Below are 16,536 nucleotides of genomic sequence, written 5' to 3' on the forward strand. Positions count from 1 at the left end.
GAAGAGCTTCCAGCAAGGAATGGTCCATCTAGGTTCAAGAAATCCCAGCTCAGCGCCAGGTCCTGGAGTGTAGATCTTGAGGAGGGTGGGGTGGGGGAACGAGAGGGAGCGATCCAGCGAGCGCCAGAGAGAGGCAGCGCGGCGCGCACCGACGAGGGGCTGCCGGGTGCCGCGCGAGGAAGATGTAAGCGCGTGGGGTCTCGCTGGCCTCCGAGCACCATGCAGAAAGGGATCCGACTGAACGATGGCCACGTCGCGTCCCTGGGATTGCTGGCGCGCAAGGACGGCACGCGCAAAGGCTACCTGAGCAAGCGGAGTTCGGACAACACAAAATGGCAAACCAAGTGGTTCGCGCTGCTGCAGAATCTGCTTTTCTACTTCGAAAGCGACTCAAGCTCTCGGCCCTCGGGGCTCTACCTGCTGGAGGGCTGTGTCTGCGACCGCGCGCCCTCCCCCAAGCCCGGGGTCTCTGCTAAGGAGCCGGCGGAGAAACAGGTGAGGGAGCGCCGCGTCCTGACCTCCCGCGCCCCTGTTGAGGCCCTGCGGGTTCAGGGCCTTCCACCCTGCTTTGGTGACCGAACTTTGACCCTTCTACTCTAGGCATCTAGGGCGCTCTCAGCATCTTCCGCGGGAAGGACTAGCTGGACCGAACCGGGAGGGTGACCCTAGGGTGGGCAGAGGAGGCAGGGACTGCGGGCTGGGCGCTGCTAGGAGCTGCAGCCGCCCTTGGCGGGGTGAGCCCCGTAGGGGGCGGGGACAGGGAGGCTGAAACTTGGAGATACCGATGGAGATGGGATCCTTCAAAGGGCCAACACAGGCGAGGAATCTGATCAGCGTCCGACCCAAAATGGTGCCCCTACCCCCATCCCCACCCCCACCCCAACACTGATAGCTGTGATCTTCTGCCTGAGTCCTGGAATTCCTTGCACTTAGGCTTCGAAAGGGTGAGACAGGCGTCGGAGCGTCGTGGTTCCCTGCTTCCCGCAGCTAGGGGCGAAGAATAACCTGCGCTAGCCTAGCCGAGTTGGGGGACTGCGGGGCTTGGGGAGGGGGAAGTCGTTTTGTGAGATCGAGTGATGATGTGCTCCCAGCTGGCTCTGGCCCCGCTAACAAACCCCAGGGTTCTAAAGACCACTATGAAGCGCCGAGGCCAGGGCCAGGATTGCTGCGGAGCCATGGGACAAGTGGGCTCTTCTTTCCTCCCCCGCCCCCTGCGCCGCCGCCGCGTCCGCTGCAGTCGCCGCTGTAGCGCTGCGCTCCTTCCATCTCTCGCTGGCGTTACCCAAACAGAGCTAAAGGGCCAGGCCGCGATCTGCCGCGGGCCTGGACCTGATGGAAGAGCATTGAGGGAGGAGGGGCACCTGCAGCCGCCTGGTGGGAACACTCAGACAGAGAGAGCTATCTTTAAGCTTGATATCTCTCCCAAGGCATCTGGTCCCTGGTCTCTGGGAGGAAAGGAAAAGTACATGACAGTGTATCCAAAAATGTCATCAGTGGGAAAGGCCTGACATTCATGGGGCTCAGCCACTTGTCTATTGCCTTGATGGGAACACTGAGGCCCAGGAGGAGAGAGAGACAGAGATTCTCTTGCCCGGTGTCATAGCAGGAGTCACAGCTGCCCAAGGTTCTGAGAAGACAACCATCCGAGCTCTCAAAAGCATCCAGGATAGTAGCAATTGAACTGACTGGGATAAAAAGCCTCCCTTGAAGTCTCCTCCCTAATTAGGACAGAGACCTGCACTCTGTCCCTTCAGTACTGTCTTAATACCTTGCACTCAGCTCCCCAGTGTTAGGTGATAATTTCTGGGGGCTAAGAGGTGTGTGCAGGAATTTGGGGGAAGACGGAAGACTCTGAGAATGACCAATCAGGAGACCAGGCAGAGGCCCCCAGATGGCGACGAACAGCAGCCCCTTTTCGCTTGTAGCCAAATGGAGCCTCCTGGGCTCAACTAGAACAGGCAGACCCAGGCTGCCAGTTCTCTTGCTCACTTTCTGTCTTCAGCCACAGCACACCTGCATCAACCAGTAGACTGCACCACCAGCCTCAGCCAGGGCTCCCTCCGTGCCCTAGCTCCCTACATCACAGTGGGAGCTGAGTTGCTGGGTAGGAAGGAAGGCAGGAGCCTGGAAGCTAAGTTGGTGGCTGTTCATGCATCTGCTCTCAAGTCCCTGAAGGAGGAGACTGGCAAGCTGGAAGCTGAACCTCAGCTGAGTGGCTTCTTGGCTGTGTGGCTTCAGTTAACACACAGAAGTCCTCTGAACATGTTTTGTGTACAAAAGGGAAATGCCACTGACCTTCCCTAGGGCTTTGGGAACACAAAGCCAAACTGTGTGTGTGAAAAGATGCTCCCAGTACAACTTAATGGGATCCTAGTTGGATTAGAATTATACTAGGTCAATCCACCCTTCCCATTTTTTTTTCAGGCTGAGAAATTGAGGACCATAGGAGGAAAGGGAGTTGCCCAACATCAAAGGAGTCTGGAAGAATAGGACCTAGAATCCACCCAGTGTCTAAAAATTCCCAAACTAGGATCCCACATTGATTCCAACTTAGCCAGCCCTCTTGGATACTGATCATGGGACAGATGGGAGTGCAGGCCAGTTAATGTCACACACACACACACACACACACACACACACACACACACACACACTGGCCATTTCCCAGAATGCTCAATCACTGGGACTCATTAAAAGAAGAAGGCAAGTGAGAGCAGGGAGTGATGATCCACTGTGACCCAGCTTGGTGGGTCCCTGTTAAAGACTCCTGCTTTATCTCACACACTCACATCCAAGGTCCCTCCAGCTCCAGAGTAAGTTTGGCAGCTATGGAATCATAGTTCCCACTGCCTTGACCCATTCCTGTGAACAAAATTCATGATCATCCCCCCAACCTTTGAGTAAAATCTGTGACCCCCCACAGCTGCTTCTGTGTTTCTCTCAGGCATTGACACCCCCATGAAATAAACTAAGGAGCCAGGCGGTCTTTACCAGCCACTCAGGGACCAAGTTTGGACCTAAAACAAACCCTTGACTTCATATTTACCAGGCATGTGGCCAAGCGCCCAAATAAATGAGCCTACGAAATGCAACCAGTTGGCAGGATTAGCTGATATTTGATGGAAGTTAGTTTTAAGGGGGCTTCATTTTTACCCAAATCTAAGCCCATACGAATGGAGACCGAGTCTGAACTGGGAACCGCCACGCCAGGGTTGTGGACCAAGCACATAGCAGATGCACAGAAAGTGCTTTTTAAGCTGCACATGTTTAGAATGCCATATGTTACATCCATAGTCATGTCCTGAGGACTGACTGAGTGCTGGGCACTAGGCCTAAGACGATGATGATCACAGATGTTGGGATCCTGGGGAAAATAAACACAAATAAGGAGGTACACCATACCCTGTGAAGACCTTGAACTACTTGGATTGCAAGGTGTTCTGAGAGCCCAGGTTGATCTGATGTCATCTCACCCAGCTGTACCCAGATTGGCCTGACTATGTTTAAAGCAAGAGTATTTTGTCCCATACCGGCTCTGGCCTGGGACCCCAGGGTCTCCTGAAATGAGATAGATACACCTTGTCCTCCACCCCCTTTGGCTGCTACAGGGTACCCTCTCCCTCACTCCCTAACCCAGGCCCGGGCTTTACCTACTCAGCCCTGACTTCCTTTCCTCCTATCCCTGAAGCTACACCCCAAGGCCTGGGTGATATGAACTTGGAGCCTGGTGTCAACATAGAGATTGGTCCTGGGGGCTCCAAACTCTACTTCTGAATAGAGTCATCCATAGTGGCTTTTCTAAACTACCTGAAATAAAACTTCTACTGCCAGATTCTCTGTAAGAGGTCTTGTCAAGACAACCCCAGTACTTCCTGCACTCCTTCCCACCAGGAAGGGCCATATGTGGGCAGAGGTGCCTTCCGATTCCCTAGAGAGAGAAAGGATCCAAGCAAATGCCAATGCCTCTGAGCCTGATATAGGCTTGGGCTCCATGAGCTGGGAACCCCTCTGAACACCTCTACCAGGCCAGTGTTATTTCCTAAATGAAGTGCTACTCAAGGTCCCAACCAGGGAACATTCCTGGTTGGCCTGGAATTGAGTGCACTAGTTTTACAGGTGAGGAGGCAGGCTCCTTAGTGGCCACTCACCATAGCAGCAAACATGAGACTCACCCCTCTAGCTTCCCCTCTCTGCAGCTATACCAGCCTTACCACCCTCCAGAGCTGGAATCTGTTCAACTCCCCCACTAGCCAGGAAAATGCAAGCCAAAGTGTGGGAGAATGATGCTGCTCTAAAGGCAACGCCCTTCACACACAGCTTCCGGTGATCCAAGCAAACCAGGGATGGAGGGCAGGGAATCAGAGTATCTACCTGCAGGAAGGTGGCAAGGCTGATCTGGGGTGCTAACACGTGTGGTCACTGGCTCTGGAGTCACTGTGTGGCGCGCTGATTTACCCACCCTACCTCTCAGCAAAAATAAGGTTGAAGAGGCTCCCTGAGGGTGCCTCTCACAGGAATTCCACAAAGAAGGCTCTGCTTCCTGTACATGCTTGCTGGCAGTAGTGTAAGGGTCAGGGATAGATGGTATGTAAGCCTAAGCTGGAAATCTCACTGCTGCTGATTTGCCTGGCTTGGCCCTCCACACTAAGCCAGAGTCAGATTTCCACGGGTGCAGAGGAGAGAATGGTACACCCCAAGCACTCAAGGAGCTTTGTTCCACACAGTAGCTGCCAAGGGCGAGAAACCCTTGCTCCCTCCCAAAGATCCCCCAGAGGACTCTCTCACCAGCTCCTCATTGGTTAAAAACTCTGCGTCATCTCATCTCTGTCCACCTCACTCCCTTCCAGTTCCCCCTCTAGAGAACAAGCAGTCCTGCTGTTCTTATTTTTGTACTTCTGTCACTTTTAACCTTTTTGATTGACACATAACACATGCTATTTGTATATGTTTATAAGGTGTGGTATTATGGTAGGGTTTGGTATCTGCTACATCCATTGCCTGGACTTTTCTTACCCAGAGTGCACTCAAGCTCTTCCTTCTGCCAGTCATTGCCTAGACAATCCCTGGAGAACAAGCCTGCCGACCCCTCTAATCCAGTCTCATCACCCCTTTTCCTTCTCTTTCTTGCTCGGGTCCCAACCCCTCATCCTCCAAAGCCCTTCTTCCCTCTCTCAAGGCACTGGAAGCAGCTCTTCCCTCTGATATGGTGATCTTCACCCAGGCCCATACCTGTGGGATGTGGTCCTCTGGCAGCTCTTAGCCTAGAAGTGACCTCTCAGAAGAGTATTCCCCTCTCCACTGTCCAGGATGCAGTACAGCCCCAGCTCCAGAACTGTGGTGTTTCTAGCTCCTTTCTCACTCGTATGTGTAGCCACAGTCCATGGTTATTTCCTGTACTCATCTGGTAGCTTGGAGATGGACCCATTTCCCTCACTAAATCCAGATGCCAAGACAGTGCCAGACAACAAGTAAGTGCTCAGGTCACAGATGTAGAGTCAAAAAAGGAAGGAAGGAAGGAAGGAAGGAAGGAAGGAAGGAAGGAAGGAAGGAAGGAAGGAAGGTAGGAAGGAAGGAAGGAAGGAAGGAGGGAGGGAAGGAAATCTATGATAGAATATAAAGAGACCCTAACTGAGGACTTGCAGGAACTGGATGAGATGGAGAGGTGGGGATAAAATCTGACGTCTACATTATGCCCGAGGACATTGGTTATGAGCATATAGCAAACTAAGGAGACGGGGTGTCAGGCGTATGACAGTGAGAAATGATGCTGTCTCAAGAGGTCACGTGACAGATGCTGCGGGCAGGAAAGGGTTTGGTCTGTTGTGAAGAGAATGCTCATTATAGAGACTGTGACCCTATAGAGACTGGGACAAAAGCAGGAATTTGTGCAGAAAGGCATAGGCCCAACTAAAGGCCATGGTCAGATGCTTGGCAGGTGTCCTCCCTGTTACCTAGAGCCCGGGGAATGAGGTGATGTCCTGGACAGATGCACAGCAGGAGAAGACAGAGAACTGTGCCAGCTGGATAGACCCTGTGTGGTGCCTTCAGGTCAGCCTGCCATTAGACTCTTTCACAACCTGGCTTGGCTTGTTAGCCCATTCTCTGTGTGCTCTGAGAGCAGCCAGCAGCAGGGTGTGAGCTCAGACTGCCAGCCAGGTACTGCTGTTCCAGCTTCACAGACAAGGATGGGGAGCCCAGAGGACGTGCCAACACCATGTGACAGCAGAGTTGAAGCTTCTCTCCCACCATCCTTGCAGATGGGTCATTTGACTCCTCATCTGTGGTTCTTCTTCCTCATTCTGAGGAGCCCTGAGGGCCATACCCCAACATCAGTCAAAGCAGTCTGCTTTTAACTGTTTTATATATTAATTGGGCTTCCACATAAAAACTCATCTATATTAATGCTTTAAAACGTTTGACCTTCACTACAAGTTATTACCAAATGCCCTTCAGCTCAGCTCTGGCATGTTCTAAATGTACATTAAAATGTCTATACTTTTTCTCTTTATTTTCAGAGGTGGGAATTGAACCGAGGCCCTTGTGCGTGCTCAGCAAGTGCTCTACCACTGAGCTATACATCTACCCTGTTGTTATTGCTGTTGCTTAAACACACACACACACACACACACACACACACACACACACACTTTTGCTACATTACCCAGTTTTCTCTCAATGTTCCTGCCTTAGGCTATCAAGCAGCTGGGATTACAGGCATGAACCACCCACCCCGTTTAAAATATAGTTTGTGGTGTGGTGTTTTAAAACAATATAGCAGAAATACTGAATAAGAACAATAAGTACCAGCCATTGCACCGCGGAGTGTGACTATGTACTTCGCTTAATGGTGTCAGCAGCTTTAAAAGGTTGTCACTGTTAACACATTTTTGGGGGTTTGGTTGGTTTTTTGTATGTTATGTTATGTTATGTTATGTTATGTTATGTTATGTTATGTTGTTCCAGACAGGGTTTCACAGTGTAGCCCTGGCTATCCTGAAACTTATTCTGTAGATCAGGCTGGCCTCTAACTCACATAGAACAACCTGCCTCTGCCTCCCAAGTGCTGGGATTAAAGGCATGAGCCACCATTGCCCATGTTAACCCATTTTCAAAATGGAAAAATACTTCTCTTGGTCAAAGTTATGGAACAAGTCTTTACAGAAGCTGGTGCCCACGTCTAACTATCAAAGCTAAGCTCTCCAGTCATAAACAGAATACAGAGATAGGATGGGTACCTTGTTAGCATCCTCTGCCCATCAGAATAGAAAAGTGAAAAAGAATTAACGGCAGAGCTGGAGGTCTGGCTTGGTTAACCTACCAAACATGAAGCCCTGAACAGATCCTTAGCATCATATATTCTAGATATGATAGTATAATAGTACATAACTGTCATCCCAACATTCAGGACACAGAGGCAGGAGGATACCTGCAAGTCTGAGGCCAGCCAAAGCTATTGTAGATAGAGACCTTGTCTCAAGGGGAAAAAAATTAACAGCAAGTAAAAATATGTCATGGCCACTTCAGTAACTTTTGTGAAGGAGGCTTTGCTTTCCACTTGAGTGGAAACCTTGCAACTCTGCTGTGATCAAGGGAAACCACAAGGCAGGCATCTATACCCCACAGTCCTGACTCACTGGAATCTATAAGAGCCTGGAACTGGTGTGTTGTGCACACAGCCAAGAACACAATTTAGTCCCCTGATGTATATGCAGTAGCCCCAGTGATTTGTGAACGTGACAGAGGCCCAGAACACTGGCAATGCCCAAAGGCTCCCATGAGAGCCATTGTCACGCAGGGAACATTCAGGGAGGCCCAGACACCCCCACATCTTTTCCCCAGAGGGGAATTCATAGCCCCTCCAACACGAAGCCTTAATTTCCTGTCCCTAGCCTTGAACATGGAGGAGTTCCCAGCATCTCAGGAGAGGCAGCATTAGGGACTCTCAGCCTAGCTGTAAACTCTGTTTCTAACACCCCCTAGTTTAGGATGGGTTTCAAGTCCTCTGGGCCACAGTGTCCCCATCACTGTGTTAAGCTGGATACAGTATAGGAATCTATGGAACAACCAAGAGGGTATAGACTGTGCACTGTAGAAATTACCCCTTCCGCTCTTTCTATTTTGACAACCAAACCTTTGCTCAGTGAAGCAGTAACCCAGGTCACCCATGTCAGGAGCCTTAACCCTGGAAGCTCCCAAGACTCTTAATAAGTTGTCCCTGAAAAGGGAAGGCAGCTGCTGAAGGCCCACTGCTTGGTCCCTAGCACTACACCACCAGAAGTGAGCATTGGTAAAGGCTAGAATTAGGGGAACAATAAGGCTCCCCTTCATTCTCACCCAATCCTGTGACACACTGCTGAAAGCTATGCCTCAGTGCAGTGCCAAAAACTACCTGTGGAGTCTGTGCTGGGGTGCCCAGCTCTGAGTTCTCGATGCCAAATGCCAAGGTCAGAACTTGAACCAGACCTCCTAGATTAATAGGCTCAATGGACATCCAGGCTGATTGTTAGGTCCAGTGATTTCTGCTTTAGAGAATAAGCTTTGCTAACCTCCTGGGCTAAGGCAACGGCTTTCCTCCACAAAATGAGATAATCATTTTCTGGAAGACATCTCCCAGTTGATCTTTGACTTTCTTCACACTGGAAAATCCAACTCATATCTTAAAATAAAACCTTTTTGAAACTACTTTTAGAAAAGTGGATGGATGAATTTGTATCAGCCTTCACTGGGATTCCCAAAATCCTTGTAGAAATGCAGAGAAACCTACTCGAACATTTCCAACTGCAGGCATAAAATGTAATCAACTTGTCTAAATGCCTCCTGGGCTGTTAGGTAAACTCCAGACATTGATGAAATCGTTTGGAAGAATCTGGCCACAGGCAGTGTTTGCAAACTGCCCAGTATCCCCTTGTCCCAAGCCTGTTCTCCCAAGAAGATCTTCTTTGCCCTCTGGCCACACTGGTTGCCACCCAGAATCTCTCTTCCTCTGGTCAGATCTGTGGGAAACTGGGGAGGGGGGGTAGAGTTCCTGATGAGCCACACTGTGTGGGAGCAGACGAGGAGAGGGGAATAATTATGTGAAAGGGCTTACCTGGTAGCCTGGACAAAGAAAGAAAGAAATTGGCGATGAGACACTAGACTGCCTCATTAGTTGAAATGAACAAAAGTATGAGTGGCTTGCGTAACATCAGCAGGGATACAAAGATGACCTTAAGAGCTAAGTCACTGTCCCAGTTAGCAATTCTTGCTGGCCCTCCGGGAAGACCACACTCAGGAGACACCTTGACAGAGTCTGAGTGTCAAGTATCCTGACTGTACCCAGTGGCACTTGAGTCTGGAGGCCAGACAGACAGTCAGAGAAGCTCACAAACAGCCACTACCTGGCATATTTTAAATTAGTCAGTTAGTGGTATAATCCCACAACTGAACATTCATGAGACAAACGGTGTATAGTGAAGCTAGTCCTTGCCACCTGTCTCTGACTTCCTATGGGTGCCCATTATCATTAATGCCCTATGCATTCTCTCAGCGAGCATACAGATCAGACATGTACAAGTGTGCATAATTGCTAACAAGTTTCCATATGCTGTAACCACTCTTCCACACCTTGTTTTTCTTACTCCATGGTGATTGTTCTTTATGGAACGACTTTTTTAAAAACAGCTGCACAGTACACCATATGGGTGTGCTAAGGGCTTTTAAGACAGCCTTCTTTTGAGGAATAATTTGGGTCATTTAAAGTCCTTGGTATTATTATAATTATAGCTGCAACTAATAAATACCCATGGCAAGGGTCATTTCTCATCTGGGTCTTTGACCGAAACTAAAGAACAGACACCTTCAGGTGGAAGCTTGGGCCTTATTCACTGAACATCTAGAGAAGTGACCGGTGGGAAGGTTAAGGTCAGGCTGGTTAAGGCACAGTGATAGACTGAAAAGATGTTGGTGTGACACTCTATACCCGCTGTGTGGTCCTGCCTCCCAGGGCCTGGAATATGTGCAAACAGAGCATTCAGCAGGCAGAAGCTTAGCTCCAAGCTGATGCTGAGATGGGCAGGCTGCCACAGAGCTCTGGAGATCTGGTATACCCCACAGGCTGGACAGGGAGGGTCAGTGAGCAAGGGAGACGGTGTGTAGGAGGTGAGTATTGGTAGCAAGTGTGTGGCCAGATGGATACCTGGCTTAGACCCTGGAGACCAGCAATCTATATAGAAGCTTGGGGCAGGCTCTGTGGTGGTTTAAAAGGAGCTGGCCCCCAAAAGAAGTATCACTAGTGGATGTAGCCTTTTTGGAGTAGGTGTGGTCTTGTTGGAGGAAGTGCGTCACCGTGGAGGCAAGCTTAGAAGTCTCCTATTCACAAGCTACTCCCAGTGTCACAGTTGACTTCCTGTTGCCTGCAAGATGTAGAACTCTCAGCTACTTCTCCAGCACCATGTCTGGCTGCATGCCACCATGTCCCACCATTAATGGACTGAACCTCTGAATTGTAAGCAAGCCACTCCAACTAAATGTTTTTCTTGATGAGATTTACCTTGGTCACGGTGTCTCTTCACAGCAATAGAAACCCTAAGTCAGGCACTTAGCTTGGGAGCTATATTGGTTTCATTGCTATGACAAAACAGCTGACAAAAAGCAACTTCAGGAAGGAAAGACTTGTTTCTGCTCACAGGTTGAGGGTAGTCCATCACTGTGAAGAAGGCACGGTGGCACGAGCAAGACACAGCTGGTCCCACCGTGAGAGCAGTCAGGAAGCAGAGAAAGAGGAATGCTGATGCCCAGCTGTCTTCCACTTTTTTTATTCAGTACAGGGTCCCAGCAAAAGAAATGGTGCTACCCTCATGTAGGATGAATCTTCCCTCCTGGATTAACACAATCTAGATACAGACGTGCCTGGAGATATGACTCCTAGATGAGTCTAGATCCCATCAAGTTGACAATGGACATTAACCATCATGGGGCAAAGCAGGGGTCCTGGTCCAGTAAGCAAGGCCCTGAAAACTAAGATTTGAGAATTCAGGGAGAGAAGCAGGGCAGAAAGAAGCCTCTCGGCTCTGGTAAGCGTGTCTATATGAAGTCACATCGGGTTAGGTGGGGAAGAAGTAGGCAGGACAGACAGTGTCTGTCCAGACTGGTGTGAAATCATCAGCAAGCCTTGGAGGCCTGTGCCTGTACTCAGTCATCCTTTATGGACACACAGTACCTGGTGAGGTTCCCACTGTGCTTATGGGTGAAGTTGGTGCAGCCATGGCTTGGAGGAAGCACATCAATGAGCATTGTCTATTGTAGAAACTGGGGGAGAGGTCAGGAGTCAGTCCTGAAGTGGCCTGCTGTAGCCAGAAGGAGCTAAGTTCTAGGGTCTTTGAGTGAGACGCAGAAAGGAAACTAGAAGATGAGTAGAAGGTGCCTGGATGGATACCCCCACATTTGAGAAGGAAGACGCACCTTCTGATGACTTAACTGTTTGTCATTCCATTCAATCATTGTGGCCTTGTGAGTGGTTCCAGTGACTTAAAGAATGTCACTGAGCCCAGGATGAGGTGGTCTTACCACAGCATTAACCACCACATGGGGCAGGCATTATGAAAGAGGAGCCCACAGAACTGACAAGCCATTTTGTAGACCCCATGGGAAAATAATACATTTGAACTCCAAACCCTGGCACCTGCCACAACCCCAAAATGACTCCCCAGAATTCTGGATTTACAGAACATTAATAGATCTTTCCCCCAAAATGAAACAAAGATAGCGCTGGTGTTACACATAGGCCAGCACTCATAGGCAAGAGGGCCTCATATTTGAGGATAGCCTAGATTGAGACAATGGCTCAATAACCAAATGAATAAAAAAGTAAATCAACATATCAAAAAAGCCCCATATTGAATATGCTCCAGAAATAATTCTTTGGCTATAGGACTTCCCAGTACCACCCTGCTGCCCCTGCAGTGTCAATCGCTTTCATGAAATACCTGTCCCCTTATCAATCTTGCCAGCTCCACTGCCCACCCCCGAGGGGCAAGTTCAGGACCACCTGCTTTGAGGCTTTTGCTATTAACCAATTAACCAATGAACTGGTCTAATGAGTTTGGTCACCCACTCAGCAAACAGGGACAGCTCCATGCCCAGCATAAGGCACAGCGCCAGGCTCAGGGCTTAGTCAGAACAACTTCTCTAAAAGGACAGGAGCCCACTCAATACAGTGTAGGCAAAAGAGAAGACACGGACAGTCATGACAGTGGTAATTAGTAGAACTCCACAGAAAATCACTGTCTCCGAGGCCTGGGTGAGGAAACAGCTCTGCCTATCTTGCCCCAACCTCACCACTCCAAATGCCATCATCTCCTTCCTGCATGTTCTGAGACTCTGCTTCTGTAGACTTCAGCACATCCAGATCATTGTTCCCATCTTCCCATTGCTCTGGTCCAAACTCCAAAAGCCCCCAGGACCTGTTCCCACTGCCACTGCCCATGTTCTCTGGGAGGACTGAAGAGCAGGAAAAAGGGGTCTTTGTTTCTGGTGCCAAAACAGCACTCCTCCCTCAGGAGGTTCAGGCAATGAGTGACAGACACAAGAACCAACTGAGGAACCTTCAAAAACACTAGTGTCAAGTTGTAGTGATAGCTCAGTGAGAGGACCTGAGTTTGACCCTCAGATCTTATCTAAAAAAGCATGGTGATACAGGCTCATGGTGATACAGTGCTGGGGAGACAGCGTGGGGGATTCCTGAAGCCCACAGGCCAGCCACCCTAGCTTACTGGTGAATTCAAGGCACGTGAGAAATTCTGTCTCCACAATTGTGTGTGTGATCCTGTTGAGTGCTCTCTCTCTCTCTCTCTCTCTCTCTCTCTCTCTCTCTCTCTCTCTGCTCTCTCTCTCTCTCTCTCTCTCTCTCTCTCTCTCTCTCTCTCTCTCTCTCTCTCAACAATCAAACAAAAACCCAGTACACACAACCCTCTCTCTGTTATCATGGATCCTTAAATGGTTGCCACTGTTATTTAAGTTCCCACAGGACACTGATGTCCAGCATGAGTTGACACTGTCTCAGACAATAGTAAAAACAATTAGAAAGTCATCAACATACAGTTGAGGTGAACTGATGAGGGGTGGGGCCATAAGAGCCACCTTATCAATAGTTAGGGACATACACTGAGTGGGTGAGGCTCCAAAAACCTTCCCAGATTCAGGCTCAAGTTCTCCTTGCCTGATCTCAACAGTGCAAGGTGGTTTTGTTTTTAATACTGGCACCAGGGACTTTGGAGAGCACTGATCAGGAGGAATGCCTTACCCCTCTGGGAGCACTCATGGCCTGCCTGTTGTCACCGATGACCATGGGGTGAACTGGCTTCTGGTGGGGGCTGAGTATTTGTGACTAGACTCATCACTCAGGCAGAGAGGGGAAAATGTGAGCTTTGCTTTCACTGTTGACACCACGGTGTGCAGTAGACTAGAACAGATGCACCCACTACCAGCCAGTGAGGAGCCCGGGGTTCCAAGAGTCAACAACACTAGCTCACTTTTTTGAGAAGTGCAGCCAGACCGAGTAGCAGCTGCAGGGATTGCCACCTGGACATAGGTCTGTTAGGTGACCAGCTGTTCCGCTTTCCTTAGAACTGAACTGGCTAGCACATGCCATGTCCCCAGGAAATTTATCTATCCTGTGTCCCCATTTTCCTGTCACCTGGGTAGAACTCAAAGCCCCGACCAGGTTTCAGGGACTCAAGCCTTCCTCGCCTGACTTCAACAGTGGACATTTGACATTGACACCAGGAATTCTGAGAACAGAGGATTATCCTAGGATGGGGGAGCAAAAAAATCGATTCAAACCACATTGACCTTAAGAGCCACCTGCCAGGTGAAGAGGAGTGAAGAGGAGGGAGAAGAAGAGTGGGTGGTGAAGATAAGGGCAGGAACCAAGAGCCACAGAGAATGAAAAGATCTAGACAGAGAGGCATGGAAAGAACAGAAATAAGATGTGATATCTTCCCCAGCTCAAAGCGCCAAGATGAGGCTATGTGCAAACTTTGGCTCATCCAAGCCAGAAACTTAGCTCACTGTGCAGGGCACAGGGACAGAAGACAGACTTACCTGGGTCGTGAGAGCCACTATTGAAGGCAGAGCTGCTGGAGCAAGCATCCCCTCTGCCCTCATCTTTTCTCCTTGTGAATGCAGTGTGAGGCAGCCTGAGAATGTAGCTGCGCTCCAGGGGGTGGGGACCAGGAGAAGATTACTGCCCCATGAGGGAGGTACAGAATGATTTTCAATATGTTCCTGTGCTGTCCCTAGTCACCTGTGAGAGGGGCACTTCAGAACCTCAATAATCATGTACATTTAATGCTGTCCCCAACTTAGCCCCAAATTTCTAGACTGAATCAGGGCCTGAAAGATAACCATATTTGTATTCCACACTCGCAGCAGAACATACCAGCCAAGAAGCTGTGTTGTCCAACAAGACTGCTGGGGTGATGTTATAGATAGTAAGAGACTTGTTTGTGAGATGGCACCAGCCTTCTCTCCACTGGACCTTGCAAGAGCTTTAAAAGGAAGAGAGCCTCTTAATGCCCATTGCATAGATGAAGAAACAGGAAGAAAAGCCACTGGACAATGCGCAAGGTTATCTATCTAGTAAGACATGCCAGCATAGCGTTTATCACAAAAACACGAGGCCCTCGGGCTTTTCAATGCTCTCATCCAAATACATAAAGACTATGAACCCCCTTCATTTCTCCTCCCTAAGTGAACAGAGCCATTTGTTTCTTCAAGAGAAAATACAGAGGCTGGGAAGGTGGCTCAGGATGGATCAGTGAGTAAAGTGCTTGCCGTGCAAGCCTGAGAACCTGAAGTTGGATTCCCCAGGACCCAGGAAAAAGCCTGGTGGCCTGTGAAAAATCGCAACACTCGGGAGGTAGGAGGTGGGAAGATCCCTTAGGTTTGCTGACCATCCAACACAGCCAATCACTGGGCTTCGGTTTCAGTAAACCTTCTCTCAAAACTTAAGGTGGAGTACAGCTAACCAAGACAGTCAACATCTGGCCTGCACACGAATTGCTAACATATATGCACACTCACACACATGAACATGTACACACAAAAAAAAATAAATAAATGGAAAAAGTTCTTCCAAGTGCAGCCTCCATCGTCCTTTAACTCCACACAGAGGAGGCTGGAGTAAACGTGCCTGTTCCCTTTGTCGTGCTCTGTCCCAGCTAGGGCTGCTCCTTGTGCAGGGGTAGATGAGGGGTGTAGCCCTTGACCCAGACTAGCTGTGAAGCCACGTTATTCCAACCCTGACTCTTACGTGTTCTCATTCTCCAAAGTCCCAGATCAGCAGGACACTTGAACCTGTCACAGACAAAGCCTCACATCTGTGGGAGGTAGGAAACAGTTAAACCAGAATGACTTGTCACCTCTGCAGTTAGCACCAGGTGTTTCCCAAGCTCAAGCAAGGTGCCCACACCATTGTTACCAGCCAAGGACTTCAAAGAGCCACTCTGTGGTGTGGGAAGGTGCTTCCACCATCCTTGGGTGTCTGTGCCAAATTGTAGAGAGGAGTCTTCCATCTGGAGGAACTTCTCACCAGGAGCCTCTTCTGAAGGCCAAGGTTATCCTCGGGCTGCAGAGTGCAATGAGAGCCCAGAGGGTAGCTTATGTGGGTTCTACTATGCAGTTCTTCAATGTTTGCAAACACCTGAACTTCACAATAAGATGCTGGAAGAAGGAAAGAGACAGCAGCAGCCAAGGCTTTCTCAGCTCAGGCACCTCACGGTCCCAATAAGCTGCAAAAGGGAGGATCCTTCTCTATCCCCTTTCCTCAAGACCCTGCCTCCCCTCATTCTCAGACCCAGGGGTATTCATCATCATGGCTGTTCTCACACCTCCACAAAACCTTCCCTTACTCTTACTGTAGCAGCAGAACCCATGTCCCCAGAAGGTCCCCTAATCACCATCCTGGATAGAGAGTAGGTGTAACAGGCTGGCACAGAGAAAATCCTGTCACCCTCAGTGTCCATCCCTGGGCTCTGCATATTTGGGGGAGCCTGTATTGCTGATAATAAAATTAAAACATGAGGTCCAGACTCCAGCTAACCAATGGCAACAAACTTACGGTCTTGCCTATGGGGGCTTTGCTATACTCAGCATTGTGGCAGGCATGGGCATGTGCTCAGGAGAGTTGTGTCAGGTCCTTATCAATGTGAGCTTAAAAAAAAAAAAGCCACAACATGCCTGGTGCCTTAGGGAAACCACAGAAGTGAGGCAGGGTAGGGTGGAGCCCTCCTTATCTCATTCACCCTCTCCTTCAGTCATTTATTGTTCACTTAGAACCAGCACAGGGTCGGGCTGAGAACACTACAGACTATTCAGGCCCAGGCCCTGGCCTTGAGACTTTTATGGCCCATGGGTCAGTGCATCTCTGAGGCTCCAACACTGGAGAGGAAAAGTAAGGAAAAGGAAACCTGTACCCAGCAATCTACATCCAAGTGGCAAAGAGCAAGCCCTAAGCAGGAGGTTTGTCAACTGGCCCTCCTGCTCTCCAATGGCTCAGCT

General features: G+C 49.5%; 1 protein-coding gene across 2 annotated transcripts in view; it reads left to right on the top strand.

Moving 5' to 3' along the window:
• The first annotated feature begins 219 nt into the window (after window positions 1–219).
• Window positions 220–16,536, top strand: part of Rasgrf1 (Ras protein specific guanine nucleotide releasing factor 1) — a 104,884-nt gene continuing 88,567 nt past the window's right edge. The window contains exons 1-2 of one of the 2 annotated variants that reach the window (XM_035444519.1): window positions 220–495; window positions 6,553–6,555. In XM_035444519.1, the coding sequence (XP_035300410.1) occupies window positions 220–495; window positions 6,553–6,555 (279 nt within the window). The remainder of the gene's footprint in view (window positions 496–6,552; window positions 6,556–16,536) is intronic. The other variant, XM_035444518.1, reaches the window with a different exon arrangement.

The sequence above is a fragment of the Cricetulus griseus genome, chromosome 4, assembly GCF_003668045.3.
Source record: "Cricetulus griseus strain 17A/GY chromosome 4, alternate assembly CriGri-PICRH-1.0, whole genome shotgun sequence".
Classification (NCBI taxonomy): Eukaryota; Metazoa; Chordata; class Mammalia; order Rodentia; family Cricetidae; genus Cricetulus; species Cricetulus griseus.